Genomic DNA, 16,257 nt, shown 5'->3' on the forward strand with positions numbered 1-16,257 from the left:
TCCGTTGATTGGATTAATGATAGATTCTGAAATTTGCCTTATCTCCGTTCCTTCCTGACCACAGGTCTTTGATCTCTAGCAGTAGAAATATTGCATTTATTTATTTTCTTTCTGGTGAAGCAGAATTTGACCTCGCTTTGCATTTGGCAGAGGTTCCAAAGCGAGCAGGTCACAGTTTGTGATGAGATTTGAGATGGCTGCATGGCTCTGTGGTCGAGGAATGCAGATCAGCTTAGTCCGATAGCTATGACTCAAAAGCTGACTAAAAGTTGAATATTGAGTTTCTTTGTATCTTTTATGTTTTGTTCACTCATACTCTATCCATGTCTGCTTTTTCTATTGTGAAAGGTGCTGACTGCTGCCTTTACCTGGGACACTAGCGTGCTGGAGCAGGTTTCGTACTGTTGCACATTCTCCAGCTCTCGTTGTGCTTCTTCTATTTCTGTTCCCTTTTCTCCCCACTGAAGCCCCTGTCTCTGGATTACTGTTCCCTAGGAATCATCAGCAGCCCTCCAGTAATTTATCTAATTTATTTCAGTGGTAATTCTTCACATGAACCCAAACCCCTGGTCCAGTAAGATATTCAGCAGTGGGGGGCATCACAGCTGAGCCTGACTCTGCCCTTAGCCGACATCCAGACACATACTTTGAGCAGGAGTCACTGGATAGTGATCAGAAGCAGGAACCCCAGCTGGACCAGGTTACAGTTATAGGGAGGGGCAAGACCATGAAGGGATATAAATACAAGGGCAAGAATTTTAATTGTTGGGAGACTGGAAACCAATGTAGGCCAACAAGGTCAGGGATGGTAGGTGAGCGGGACTTGATGTGGGGTAGGCTACGGGCAGCAGAGTTTTAGATGAGCTGAAGTTTATGGAGGGTGGAGGAGGGAGACTGTTGGCGTAATCGATTATGTGGGTGATCAGTGTTTTATTTCGTACCTCTGCTTGATGCACAGAAGCATTCTCCACAAATGATTGTAGTAACGGAGTCGCTTTTGACGGGGTCAGTGAGTCTGTGACTCCTCCAGTGCTCACAAGTAAAGTCAGATAGTGAGCAGATTTTTTTTTTAAAGATTCAGATTCATTAAAAAAAAAATTTGCAATTTGAGATGCAAAGCTTGTGTATGTTGGCAAGAAATATTGACTCTGTTCTCATGTTGCTTCTTAGCAACAACTTGAAGAGGAAGCAGCCAAACCTCCAGAGCCTGAGAAACCAGTCTCCCCTCCTCCAGTGGAACCAAAACATCGGAGTATCGTCCAGATTATCTATGATGAAAACAGGGTAAGGATTAAAACAGCAGGGATTTTTCATTCTTTCTCTTCTAAAGAAATAATGAGGCACTCCCCTGAGTTGAGCGTTTTGTGAAAGATGTGTCTTGTGTTATTTGCACAGGCTGCATTTCGTTTAGAAGCTGGGGAGGTCTGGTGGAAAATGTAAGATTCAGTACTGTCAGCTGCAGATGGCTGTCCATGATAGGAAGAGGCTAGGGTTATTGTCGGTCACTGGGCTCATCTGTGTAGTAATGAATGAGACACATGTCAGCGTGTTGTTACTCCCAATGTCCAGGAAGATAAGCAGCCTTTGAATGTGACACACCCCACCCTCTTCAGTTAGTTTTCTCATGGAGCTTTTCTGAGCTCAGTCTGTGAAGTAAGGGCAGCCTCGTTCCAGCACTTTTAAAAATGCACACGGGCTTAAAGCCACACTGCTGAGTAACATAGAAACAGTGAAGTACACAGTGTATTTGAGACATCCACATTAAATTGGCAGGAAGAATGAGAGTGTGTGCCAGTTTATCCAGGCAAGCCTGACTGCTGTAAAGCGTTAGTGGATAATTAATGGCTTTATGCATGGGTATATTCATTTATCTGTTCCTACCTCCATCTCGAATATGAGCACGGGCTTTGTGAGCTCGGCAGTCTGTGGCGGTGCACTTTATTCCGGTCCGAGCAGCATCTGTGCGCGTAAAGTCCTGTGATTTTCCAGAAATCTCTCACAGATGTCACTGTGTTTACCCAATGTTCTGAATCACATTTATAACCACTGTAACTTGGAGATTCTCTGAACCCCACATCCAGAGTGACTGAAAAATTAGTGATGGTGATGGAGGTTCTCCCATCATCCCCACAAAACAGTTGAAGTTAGTGAAGGAGAGCTGTTAACAGTGGCTGGGCCGGGAATGAGCACAGCATTGGACGGTTCCGTAGCTGGGGTTGTGCACATGGAGCCTGAACTGGACCTAACTTGTGCTAAACCTGACCAGGGACCGGTGGGAATCCTCGCACCAGGAGCCCGGAGAAGGCTGTACAATTCTCCATGTATCTTGATTGGTCACCTTGATAGCATGAAAGTCACCAACTGGTGTCTCTTGGTTTTTGCTCATCATCTGGTTCCAGTGTAATTTTGTATCCTGCACGGTGGCATAGTGGTTAGCACTGTTGCCTCACAGCGCCAGGGACCCGGGTTCAAATCTGGCCTCGGGCGACTGTCTGTGTGGAGTTTGCACATTCTTCCTGTGTCTGCGTGGGTTTTCTCCGGGTGCTCCGGTTTCCTCCCACAGTCCAAAGATGTGTGGGTTAGGTTGATTTGGCTATGATAAATTGACCCTTAGTGTTAGGGGATTAAATGCGTGGGGTTATGGGGATAGGGTGGGATATGTGTCGGTGCAGGCTCGATGGGCCGAAATGGCCTCTATCTGCACTGTGGGGATTCTGTGTGTGTGTGATTCAGTCATCGGGACAGAGCAACTTAGCAGAAACTGCTTCGACGTGCTGAGTTCTTGATTGGAAATGGGTGGTAAAACATGGTCAGTTGCACTAAATTCATAACGTTGTACTAGAGGAATCAAATGTTTGCAACATTAGGATACTGGTGTTAACGATTACTTTTGTTAACAGAAAAAAGCAGAGGAAGCTCACAAAATACTTGAAGGTCTGGGCCCAAGAGTGGAGCTGGTAAGTGTATACACCAGTGTCATACATCCACTGTACATGTAACAGCATTATCTGTTGCATGCTCCCAATTTTCAATGATTCCTGTGTGTTAGGCTGTATTATAACTATTAAATGGTTACAGTTATGGGACACAGACTGCAGGTGGGATTACGGCTGGTTACACTCATTCATATTCTGGAGTCAATGCCCAGATCAGGTCACAATGTGAAACACTCAGGAAAGGCTCCATGCAAACAGCTAAACGTGGTGTCCTGTATCACACAACTCAAATCATGACCTGACCTGCGCAGTGACTGTAGAATATGGACTGGCCAATACGTAATAAGCAGTGATCTCAGCTTGTGTTAATGCTGGGTATCAATAAAGTATGATGCTCGGCATGTGAAATTTTATATTTATATCTCTTGCCCCTGAGAACATCTATCAGCACAAACTTGGGCTGTGTCTGCAGGGAGCATTTAGAACTGTATAACACTGGGGTACAGTATTGGTGAGTACAGGTTTGTCACTGTATAACACTGGGGTACGGTACTGGTGGGTACAGGTCTGTCACTGTATAACACTGGGGTACAGTACTGGTGGGTACAGGTCTGTCTCTGTATAACACTGGTACAGTACTGGTGGGTACGGGTCTGTCTCTGTATAACACTGGGGTACAGTACTGGTGGGTACAGGTCTGTCTCTGTATAACACTGGGGTACAGTACTGGTGGGCACAGGTCTGTTACTGTACAACACTGGGGTACAGTACTGGTGGGTACAGGTCTGTTACTGTACAACACGGGTACAGTACTGGTGGGTACAGGTCTGTCTCTGTATAACACTGGGGTACAGTACTGGTGGGTACGGGTCTGTCTCTGTATAACACTGGGGTACAGTACTGGTGGGTACAGGTCTGTCTCTGTATAACACTGGGGTACAGTACTGGTGGGTACAGGTCTGTTACTGTACAACACTGGGGTACAGTACTGGTGGGTACAGGTCTGTCTCTGTATAACACTGGGGTACAGTACTGGTGGGTACAGGTCTGTTACTGTACAACACGGGTACAGTACTGGTGGGTACAGGTCTGTTACTGTACAACACTGGGGTACAGTACTGGTGGGTACAGGTCTGTTACTGTATTACACGGGTACAGTACTGGTGGGTACAGGTCTGTCACTGTATTACACTGGGGTACAGTACTGGTGGGTACAGGTCTGTTACTGTACAACACTGGGGTACAGTACTGGTGGGTACAGGTCTGTCACTATAACACTGGGGTACAGTACTGGTGGGTACAGGTCTGTTACTGTACAACACTGGGGTACAGTACTGGTGGGTACAGGTTTGTCACTGTATAACACTGGGGTACAGTACTGGTGGGTACAGGTCTGTTACTGTACAACACTGGGGTACAGTACTGGTGGGCACAGGTCTGTCACTGTATTACACTGGGGTACAGTACTGGTGGGTACAGGTCTGTTACTGTACAACACGGGTACAGTACTGGTGGGTACAGGTCTGTCTCTGTATAACACTGGGGTACAGTACTGGTGGGTACAGGTCTGTTACTGTACAACACGGGTACAGTACTGGTGGGTACAGGTCTGTCTCTGTATAACACTGGGGTACAGTACTGGTGGGTACAGGTCTGTTACTGTACAACACTGGGGTACAGTACTGGTGGGTACAGGTCTGTCTCTGTATAACACTGGGGTACAGTACTGGTGGGTACAGGTCTGTTACTGTAACACGGGTACAGTACTGGTGGGTACATGTCTGTCACTGTACAACACGGGTACGGTGCTGGTGGGTACAGGTCTGTCACTGTACAACACTGGGGTACAGTGCTGGTGGGTACAGGTCTGTCACTGTACAACGCGGGTACAGTACTGGTGGGTACAGGTCTGTCACTAACACGGGTACAGTACTGGTGGGTACAGGTGTGTCACTGTATAACACTGGGGTACAGTACTGGTGGGTACGGGTCTGTCACTGTATAACACTGGGGTACAGTACTGGTGGGTACAGGTCTGTCACTGTATAACACTGGGGTACAGCACTGGTGGGTACAGGTCTGTCTCTGTATAACACTGGGGTACAGTACTGGTGGGTACAGGTCTGTTACTGTAACACGGGTACAGTACTGGTGGGTACATGTCTGTCACTATAACACTGGGGTACAGTACTGGTGGGCACAGGTCTGTTACTGTACAACACTGGGGTACAGTACTGGTGGGCACAGGTCTGTCTCTGTATAACACTGGGGTACAGTACTGGTGGGTACAGGTCTGTCACTGTACAACACTGGGGTACAGTACTGGTGGGTACAGGTCTGTCACTGTACAACACTGGGGTACAGTACTGGTGGGTACAGGTCTGTCACTGTACAACACTGGGGTACAGTACTGGTGGGTACAGGTCTGTTACTGTACAACACGGGTACAGTACTGGTGGGTACAGGTCTGTTACTGTAACACTGGTACAGTACTGGTGGGTACATGTCTGTCACTGTACAACACGGGTACGGTGCTGGTGGGTACAGGTCTGTCACTGTACAACACTGGGGTACAGTGCTGGTGGGTACAGGTCTGTCACTGTACAACACGGGTACAGTAATGGTGGGTACAGGTCTGTCACTGTACAACGCGGGTACAGTACTGGTGGGTACAGGTCTGTCACTAACACAGGTACAGTACTGGTGGGTACAGGTCTGTCACTAACTGGGCTACAGTACTGGTGGGTACAGGTCTGTCACTAACACGGGTACAGTACTGGTGGGTACAGGTCTGTCACTAACTGGGGTACAGTACTGGTGGGTACAGGTGTGTCACTGTATAACACTGGGGTACAGTACTGGTGGGTGCAGGTCTGTCACTAACACTGGGGTACAGTACTGGTGGGTACAGGTTTGTCTCTGTACAACACTGGGGTACAGTACTGGTGGGTACAGGTCTGTCACTGTACAACACGGGTACAGTACTGGTGGGCACAGGTCTGTCGCTGTATAACACTGGGGTACAGTACTGGTGGGTACAGGTCTGTCACTAACACTGGGGTACAGGTCTGTCACTAACACTGGGGTACAGTACTGGTGGGTACAGGTCTGTCACTGTACAACACTGGGGTACAGTACTGGTGGGCACAGGTCTGTCACTGTATAACACGGGTACAGTACTGGTGGGTACAGGTCTGTTACTGTATCACACGGGTACACTACTGATGGGCACAGGTCTGTCACTGTACAACACTGGGGTACAGTACTGGTGGGCACAGGTCTGTCACTGTATAACACTGGGGTACACTACTGATGGGCACAGGTCTGTCACTGTATAACACTGGGGTACAATGCTGGTAGTACTGTCACTGGACAAGTTGTGGAAACAATGTATAGAATTATTCTTGGTCGTTTCTGTTGTATTTCTAAAATCCCTGTAGCAATCAAAAACTGTTTGTAGACAGGCAATAAAACTGTTAACATGGGAATGCAAATGGGCTCTGAATGGAATGGTTGCTCCTAATTATTAACATCTAAGGAGGTTTGCTCTCTTGCCCCTGCTGCGTTAGCTGATCTCAGTGGGGAGTGGCAGAATACGCCGTACTGCTCCTGGGCAAGGCAGGGGAAAAGTCAGCCATAGTTTCCACTCCTGATTATTATCTAGCAACCCCTGCTAGGAAGCACTTGTGTGTGGTATCGAGCGAAGACAGGATTGGTCTTGCTGTGATGCTTCTGGAGTTGAATAGCATGTCGACACTCACTATTTGACCATGCAAAATAACAGAGGGTACCCAATAACCATGGAACAGCATCCCAAAAAGGAGTTGACACTTTTGGGAAAGGATTGGAGAAAATTGACAAAGAAGAAATTAGGATTGGGAGTAGAAATGAGGAAGGCGACAGGTGCTTATGCAAAGCTTCTGCAACATTTCTGGGCTGTAATTGGAATCGACAGACCATCACAGGCACAATGGGATGAATGGTGGCCTCCTGCACTGTATTATTCTATGATTCGAACATCTGAATAGGTCACATAGCCGCTGCCTGCACGCCTCAGCTGCACTGAATGAAAGATGCAGTATTGCTATTGCACCTCACTGTTTATCCTGTGTGTGCTGTGCTCCCAACAACACCGCCGTTCAGTCCGTAAGAGTGACCCTGAGCTTCCGGTCGCCTGTCACTGTGATCTCTCTGTTCTCGGCCTATTACATTGTTCTAATGAAGCTCAATTTAAGCTCGAGGAACAGATTAGGCACTTTACAGCCAGCCGGACTCAACATTGAGTTCAACAATTTCAGATAATAATCCCTGCCCCCATTTTTCATGCAGTATGATTTTGCCATTCCCATTTGCAACATTTTCACAGCATGTTCTTTCAATTCCTTCCTCCCCCCCCCGTCTCTGTACCTGCTTAAAATCTGTTACATTTCCAGCTTTTTCCAGTTCCGATGAAGGGTCCCAGACCTGAAACGTTAACCCTGTTTCTCTCTCCACGGATGCTGCCTGGCCTGCTGAGTATTTCCAACATTTTCTGTTGTTATTTCAGATTTCCAGCATCCGCAGTATTTTGCTATTATTTTAATGTTCAATGTAGATTGGGGCCTCCTTCCCAAGGCAGGCATTCATACAGACATTCGCATTGTGGGCATGGTTGGCTGGTGGTTCTGGTATGGGCCGAATGGCCAGAGCTCATGAGTCCGTGCCCCATGGAAAATTATGAAATTGAATTCAATAAATCTGGTAACTTTGGACTATGCCAGGAAAATAGAACATCAAAGCTGCTTATTCACTCAAGTCCTTAAGGAAAGGGAACCTGCCACCCTTACCCAGTCTATCCTGCACATCCCACAATATCTGGTCAAGTCTTGTTGCCCTCTGAGGTGAATAGCAAACCATTCAATCACTACAGGACAGACTTACTGAAGGAGAAAATCCACCACCACCTTCTCAGGGTGACTAGGGATAAGGAATAAATTCTGCTTTGCCAACCTTAGCCACATCCTGAGAACCAATATATTTTGAAGAAAATTAAAGTATCTGGAAAGACAAAAAACAAATTAGAGCTTTCAATGGAAACCCTTCCAACGGAACTTGCAGTTGCTTTGTGTTGTGTGTGCTTTTTAAGGCTCTGTCTGCTGTTTATTAGCCTAGGGACATTCAGCCCCTCAAGCCTGTCCTGCCATTCAATGAGATCATAGCTGATCCGTCTCTTAACTCCATCCACCCACCTTGACTCCATATCCCTTTAAACCCATGGCAGGCAAAAATCTATCAATCTCAGATTTAAAATTATTAATTGAGCTAGAATCTACTTTTTGTGGGAGAAAGTGCCACACTTTTACCACCCTTTGTGTGAAGAAGTGTTTCCTAACTTCTCTCCTGAACGGTCTGGCTCTGACAGTAAATTTATGTCCCCTTACCCTGGACTCCCCCACCAGCCCCAAATTCCTTTCAAAATCCTAAAAACCTCAATCAAATCACCCCTTAAGGGAATACAAGCCTAGTTTATATAATCTCTCATAATCTAACCCTTGGAGCCCTGGTAAAGTTCTGATGAATCTGCGCGGCACTCCTTCCAAGGCCAATATATCCTTTCTAAGGTGCGGTGCCCAGGACTGTACACAGTACTCCAGATGTGGCCTAACTGTATAGCTGTAGCAAAACATCCTCCCCTTTATATTCTACCCCTCTAGTTATAAAGGCTAACATTCCATTTGCCTTTGTGATTTTTTTTGTACCTGACTGCTACATTTTAGTGGTAACTGCAAACTGGTCTGCACCTTAGTTGGGAATATTATCAGATAGAACTCAACCCTGCACAGGGCCATCCCGTTCTGCCACTGTTAGTATGCGAGAGTTATTCTAGTTTTTTTATCATTTGGTAGAGAAAACTAAATGACCAGGCACCATCAATAATTATAGCTCAACAATCAGCAGAGGAACACAAGGAGTGACAACACCACATGCAGCTGCTCATCACACGCAACACTGAGAAACCACCGAGCCTGATTACTTCCGTCATTTTATAAAATAAATGTTTCACTCATTCTCGGGCTGTAGACGCACTGGCAAGGCTGGCACTTATTGCCCATCCCTAGTTGTCCTGAGGTGGTGGTGGTGAGCCTTCTTGAGTGCAGTGCACGTGGTGAGGGTGTCATTCTTTGTCGCGGTTTGATGCAACTGAGGTGCTTGCTGGGCCACTTAAGAGGAAAATTAAGAGTCAATCACGTTGGTGTGGGACTGGAGTCACCTATAGGCCAGACCGAGCAAGAACGGCAGGTTTCCTTATCTAAAGGATATTTGTGAATCAGTTGGGTTTTTACGGCAATGCGTCAGCTTCATGGTCACTTTTACTGATACCAGCTTTTTATTTACAGATTTTAAAAACTGAATTCAAATTCTCAACCTGCCATGGTGGGATTTGAATTCACGTTCTCTGGATTATTAGTCCAGGCCATTCACAACAAAATCTTCCCTCTTCAACTGCTGTTCCACAAAACTGATGTCAGGGTAGATGTAAGCGAGAGCACACTGCAGAGCCAGTGTGGTGGGTAATGTTTTCAGACCTCGCTATAAAACAATGACCACATCCAGCCAGAGTTTTGCGAGTAGTGGACAAGAGCAAAATTACTCTGTCATTCCCAGCTCGACACCATCCAGGACAAAGCAGCCGCTTGATTGGCACCCCATCCACCACCTTAAACATTCAATCCCTCCACCACTGGCGTACTGTGGCTGCAGTGTGTACCATCTACAAGATGCACTGCAGCAACTCGCCAAGGCTTCTTCGGCAGCACCTCCCAAACCCGCGACCTCTTCCACCTAGAAGGACAAGGGCAGCAGGTACATGGGAACACCACCAGCTCCAAGTTCTCCACCATCCTGACTTAGAAGTATATCGGCCGTTCCTTCATCATGGCTGGGTCAAAATCCTGGAACTCCCTCCCTAACAGCACTGGGAGTACCTTCACCACAGGGACTGCAGCGGTTCAAGAAGGCAGCTCGCCGCCACCTTCTCGAGGGCAATTGGGGATGGGCAATAAATGCTGGCCTTGCCAGCGACGCCCACATCCCATAAACAAAAAAAAACTATCGCTTACCAAAAATTGAGAATAAAATATTCATCATGTCTTTCTTTTCTTTTCCCAAACCTTGTAATGTAATAAGAACATAAGAAATAGGAGCAGGAGTAGGCCATTTGGCCCTTCGAGCCTGCTCCACCATTCAATGAGATCATGGCTGATCTTCTGCCTCAACTCCATTCACCAAGAAAAAAAAACTCCATTCACCGGCCCTATCACCATATCCCTTGATGCCCTTACTAGTCAGAAATCTATCGACTTCTGTTTTGAATATACCCAATGACTGAGCCTCCACAGCCCTCTGCGGTAGAGAATTCCAAAGATTCACCACCTTCTCTGTGAAGAAATGTCTTCTCATCTCAGTCCTGAATGGTCTACCCTCTATCCTGAGGCTGTGGCCCCTGGTTCTAGACTCCCCAGCCAAGGGAAACATTCTCCCAGCATCCACCCTATCAAGCCATGTAATAATTTTGTATGCTTCAATGAGATCCCCTCTCATTCTTCTGAATTCAAGAGAATACAGGCCTAGTTTACTCAATCTTTTCTCATACTACAGTCCCGCCATCTCAGGAATCAATCTTGTGAACCTTCCTTGCACTCCCTCTATGGCAAGTATATCCTTCCTTAGGTAAGGAGACCAAAATTGTACACAGTACTCCAGGTCTGGTCTCAGCAAGGCCCTATATAATTGGAGTAAGACTTCTTTACTCCTGTACTCAAATCCTCTTGTAATGAAGGCCAGCATACGATTTGCCTTCCTAATGGCTTGCTGCACTTGCACATTCACTTTCAGTGACTCATGTACAAGGACACCCAGGTCCCTTTGAGCATCTGCATTCCCCAATCTTTCACCATTTAGGAAATACTCTGCCTTTCTGTTTTTTCTACCAATGTGGATAACTTCACATTTATCCACATTATATTCCATCTGCCATGTTCTCGCCCACTCACTGAGCCTGTCGCGATCCCCTTGAAGCCTCTTCACATCCTCTTCGCAACTGACACTGCCACCTAGTTTTGTGTCATCAGCAAATTTGGAAATGTTACATTTAGTCCCCTCATCCAAATCATTGATATAGATTGTGAATAGCAGGGGTCCAAGCACCGATCCTTGCGGTACCCCACGAGTCACAGCCTGCCATCCTGAAAAAGACCCATTTATCATAGAAACATAGACGATAGGAGCAGGAGTAGGCCATTCGGCCCCTCGAGCCTGCTCCGCCATTCAATGAGATCATGGTTGATCATCCAAATTCAGTACCCTGTTCCTGCCTTCTCTCCATATCCCTTGATCCCTTTAGCCTTAAGAAATATATCGAACTCCTTCTTGAATATATTTAATGAATTGGCCTCTACTGCCTTCTTTGGCAGAGAATTCCACAGGTTCACCACTCTCTGGGTGAAGAAATTCCTCCTCATCTCAGTCCTAAATGGCTTACCCCTTATCCTTAGACTGTGACCCCTGGTTCTGGACTCCCCGACCATCGGGAACATCCTTCCAGCATCTAGTCTGTCTAGTCCTGTTAGAATTTTATAAGTTTCGATGAGATCCCCTCTCATTCTTCTGAACTCCAGCGAGTACAAGCCCAATCGACCCAGTCTCTCCTCATACGTCATTCCTGCCATCCCAGGTAGCAGCCTGGTGAATCTTCGCTGCACTCCTTCCATGGCAAGAACATCCTTCCTCAGATAAGGTGACCAAAACTGCACACAATACTCAAGGTGCGGTCTCACCAAGGCCCTGTACAACTGCAGCAAGACATCCTTGTTCCTGTACTCAAACCCTCTCGCTACGAACCGCCTGCTGCACCTGCATGCTTACTTTCAGCGACTGGTGCACAAGGACGCCCAGGTCTCTCTGCACTTCCTCTTCTCCCAATCTTTTGCCATTCAGATAATAATCTGCCTTCCTGTTTTTGCCACCAAAGTGGATAACCTCGCATTTATCCACGTTATATTGCATCTGCCATGCTTCTGCCCAATCACCCAACCTGTCCAAATCATACTGGAGTTTCTCGGCATCCTCCTCGCAGCACACACGCCCACCCAGCTTTGTGTCATCTGCAAACTTGGAGATATTACATCTAGCTCCCTTGGCCAGATCATTAACATATATTGTGAATAGCTGGGGTCCAAGGACTGATCCCTGCGGTACCCCACTAGTCACTGCCTGCCACTCGGAAAAAGAGCCATTTATTCCAACTCTTTGCTTTCTGTCTGCCAACCAGTTCTCTATCCAAGTCAATACCTTGCCCCCAATCCCATGTGCCTTAATTTTACACGCGTGCCTTAATTTTACACGCATGCCTTAATTTTACACGCTAATCTCTTATGCGGGACCTTACCGAAAGCCTTTTGAAAATCCCTACTCTGTTTTCTGTCTGTTAATCAATTCTCAATCCATGCTAGTATATTACCCCCAATTCCATGTGCCCTAATTTTGTTCACCAACCTCTTGTGTGTGACCTTATCGAAGGCCTTCTGAAAATCCAAATATACCACATCTACCAGTTCCCCTTTGTCTACTCCGCTAGTTACATCCTCAAAGAACTCCAATAGGTTTGTCAAACAGGATTTCCTTTTCATAAATCCATGTTGACTCTGCCCAATCTTACTATTAGTTTCTAAGTACCCAGTTATTGCATCTGTTATAATAGACTCCAGCATTTTCCCAACTACTGATGTGAGGCTAACAGGTCTGACGTTCCCTGTTTTCTCTCCCTCCTTTTTTAAATAGCGGGGTTACATTTGCTATCCTCCAATCTGCAGGAACCGTTCCAGAATCTATAGAATTTTTGAAGATGACAACCAACGCGTCCACTATCCCAATGGCCACCTCTTTCAAAACCCTAGGATGTAGGTCATCCGGTCCTTGGGATTTATTGACTTTTAGTCCCAATAATAATGTGTCGAGATGTCCGTATAATCTGGACTGCCCATCATCCGATCAGGGTACAGCACACCGTAGTCACCTCAGCTCTGCTGTATGAATGGCACTGTGCTGTTGGTGCACCGCACTAAAGTTCCTGTTTGGAACACCTTCGGAAAAAGATTAACTGAGTTTCCAGTTAGATCAGGCATTTTCTGAACATGTCCTTGACTTCCAGTTTGACAACGTGTTCTGTTACGTTCACCAGTCAGGATCTGTGTGAGCTCTTGCAGTTTGCCACGTGAAATCTTCCTCCAAAGGGATTATGGATGCTGTGTTGGATTGGTGTGTGTGTCTTGACGTGGGTCTTTCAGTGACCATTGCTCATGTCGAGTAGCTTTGCACAGTGCGGAGATACTGCAGAGGCTTGTGCAAATCTCGTGAAGAGTTCAAATACTGGCGGATAATTTTGGGAGATAGGATAGCATCACCTGACGCTCCACATATTGGCGAGGCCGCTGTGACGCAACACAAGAGGTGTAGGTCAGATACTAACACAGGGCCATGAAGCCCAAAGCCTTTGTCTGTTGGCGCTTGCTGGGCCTGGACATCATCAATCCAGGCAGCTGTTTCTTTACTTGGAAACAAAACTGTAGGTAAACACATTACTTAGCGATTTGTGGTTAGTGGATTGTGCTGGTTATGAACTTCCAGGGAAGGATATGAGTTTATTTCACTTGTTCTGTGTGCCCATTACGAGCCATTACATGAATTTTTGGCACTGCTTGAAAGACTGCCTCCCTAGTGGGTCAGTACAGTGAGTAGGGCAGGCTGGAGTAATTTCTTAGTTTTTATTCTGAGATTGTTAGAATAGAGATTACTTTGTCGATAATTAATTTTCTTTTGATTGATCTCGAATATTCACAGATATATTTATTTAATCACCTTATCTCTCCCTTTTCAGCCACTATACAACCAGCCATCTGATACGAAGATTTACCATGAAAACATCAAAACGTAAGTGACATCTGGTATGGTCACTGTGCTTTATGATCTGTACAAGTATTGTACTCTGGGGCCTGCTGCCCTGAATTCACCTTGCTGAGTGTGGTTCTGTGATGTAAGCTAAGGGTTACTCTCCTAATGACCTGTGAAAAGGTGCTGTCACCTCGTGGACCTGTTTTTGAACAGTTCTAGCAATCTGTGCACAAATTGCTCTAGATTCATTAACTAGACTCTGTCTGTTGATCCGTTTCCTCCCCACGCACCTCTTTTGGGCTATTCCAATCAAACTAAAATCATCAAATGAAATGAAACATTAAACTGAAATTATAAGCACCAGCTTTCGGCCAGCTTGCTCCAATAGTGCTGTGTTCCAGAGCTGGTGTGTGATGTGCATTTCCTCGAAATGGTCAGCCTTTACTGCTTTAGTTTTTGGGCTGGGGCACAGGGCGACTTCAATATAAACCCATCATCTGTGAAACAAAAGAAAGAAACTTTTCAAATCTAGAAATAAGATGCACAATCTGAGGTATAGACTGAACGTGCAGTGTATCTTGCCCTGGCTGTCTCTCCAGTATAACTTTCTCGTGAGGTCTACTCACTCATCTGTCCCCACATTCACTGTTCCTTTATTAATTAAGGAACCATATAACAAATCCCTGATGAGAGCACTTGAATTCTTTTGCATTCATGGTCTACAGCTTTCTTCTAAGGTAGATTTAATGTATGATACTTTACACATTTGGTACTGTCATTTCAGTCTTGTAAAAATAATACATGCCTCTTGCATAAGCTGCAGCTGAGAAAACGGCTGCTGTTCCATGTACTGACCTCACAAGAATGGAGAAATGCTGACCGAGAAATGTCCACTTGCCTGGATGAGTGCAGCTCCGCCAACACTCAAGAAGCTCGACACCATCCAGGACAAAACAATCCCGCTTGTTTGGCACCCAATCCGCCACCTAAACATTCACTCCCTCCACCACCAGCGTACCGTGGCTGCGGTGTGTACCATCTACAAGATACATTGCAGCAACTTGCCACGGCTTCTTCGGCAGCACCTCCCAAACCCATGACCTCTACCACCTAGCAGGACAAGGGTAGCAGGCGCATGGGAACATCACCACCTGCAATCATAGAATGGTTACAGCACGGAAGAAGGCCATTCGACCTGTCAAGCCCATGCCGGCTCTCTGCAAGAGCACTTCCCCTCCATGTCACACACCATCCTTATTTGGAAATATATCACTGTTCCTTCACCGTCGCTGGGTCAAAATCCTGGAACTCCCTCCCTAACATCACTGTGGGAGTACCTTCACACAGACTGCAGCGGTTCAAGGGATCACCACCACCTTCTTGAGGGCAATTAAGGATAAATGCTGGCCTTGCCGGCGACACCCGTATCCCGTGAATGAATAGATTTTAAAAAAGTGAGCGGGACCTCTCCCTACCATCAGTGACAGTATTGTTCCACAAGGGCTATTTGGCAGTTTAAAAATTTAGGAATAGTTGCAACTACTTTTAGACACATCACTGCCAGTGGGTGTGCGACAGGATGACTGGTATTGCTAGGCTTAATTCGCTAACGAGATAAACTCAGGGACTCATCCCTGCTGTACATGCTCCTCTCTACAATATCTGCTTGCTGCAGCCCTGTTCCTGGGACTAGGGACTGGGTCACTGGCAAGGCTTGGAAGCTAAGCAGAGCCAGGCCTGGTTAGTACCTGGAGGGGTGACCATCAGGGAAGACCAGGTGTAGAAGGTCACGGAAGGAGCCCCGAGGAGGGGCGGTTGGTGAGAAGGTCACGTCACAGAAGGAGCCCCGGGAGGGGCGGCTGGTGAGCAGGCCCGGGCGTTAGGCTGAAGATTGTTGGACAGGAGGAATGGCAGAAATGGAATGGCGGCGCGCACAGACGCAGCAGCTTTGCTTCTCCCAGGACGGTGCTATTTACGTTTAATGTTAATGTTATTTGTACTGGACTCATGGGAGCTTGCAAGATCACATTTCGTTGTTCATGTACTTGTGCATTGTACAATGACAATAAAGTTGAATTATTATTATTATTATTATTATTACAAGATGATCCCTGCCTTCATGCATGTTTCTGTGTCCACCAAATGTCAGGGTGTGACTTATAAACTGGTATGACGAATTGCGCTTTTACTGAAAGGACAGCTATAAAATAACAGTGTGACTTCTACACAGATTTCACAGTAAATATTCAGTAATATCTCCATAGAAACAATGAGTTTATAATGCATGAAAAATAGCGTGTGCTGCATTACATTTTAAAAACACACTTGAGGCTCTCCATACAGTAAATGAACCTCTGTCTCTCGTGGTGAATTTTATTTCTCTTTTAATTCT

At 46.2% G+C, this 16,257-nt stretch overlaps 1 protein-coding gene across 11 annotated transcripts in view; it reads left to right on the forward strand.

The window, feature by feature from the left end:
• ncor1 (nuclear receptor corepressor 1) overlaps positions 1 to 16,257 on the forward strand; it is a 372,353-nt gene that overhangs the window by 135,341 nt on the left and 220,755 nt on the right. For all 11 annotated transcript variants that reach the window (XM_085964552.1, XM_085964550.1, XM_085964555.1 and 8 more), the window contains exons 6-8: positions 1,171 to 1,284; positions 2,901 to 2,957; positions 13,852 to 13,904. In XM_085964552.1, coding sequence (XP_085820678.1) covers positions 1,171 to 1,284; positions 2,901 to 2,957; positions 13,852 to 13,904 — 224 coding nt within the window. The remainder of the gene's footprint in view (positions 1 to 1,170; positions 1,285 to 2,900; positions 2,958 to 13,851; positions 13,905 to 16,257) is intronic.

This window comes from Somniosus microcephalus, chromosome 22, assembly GCF_052327205.1.
Source record: "Somniosus microcephalus isolate GS21.2 chromosome 22, FLI_Smic_1.0, whole genome shotgun sequence".
NCBI classification, from domain to species: Eukaryota; Metazoa; Chordata; class Chondrichthyes; order Squaliformes; family Somniosidae; genus Somniosus; species Somniosus microcephalus.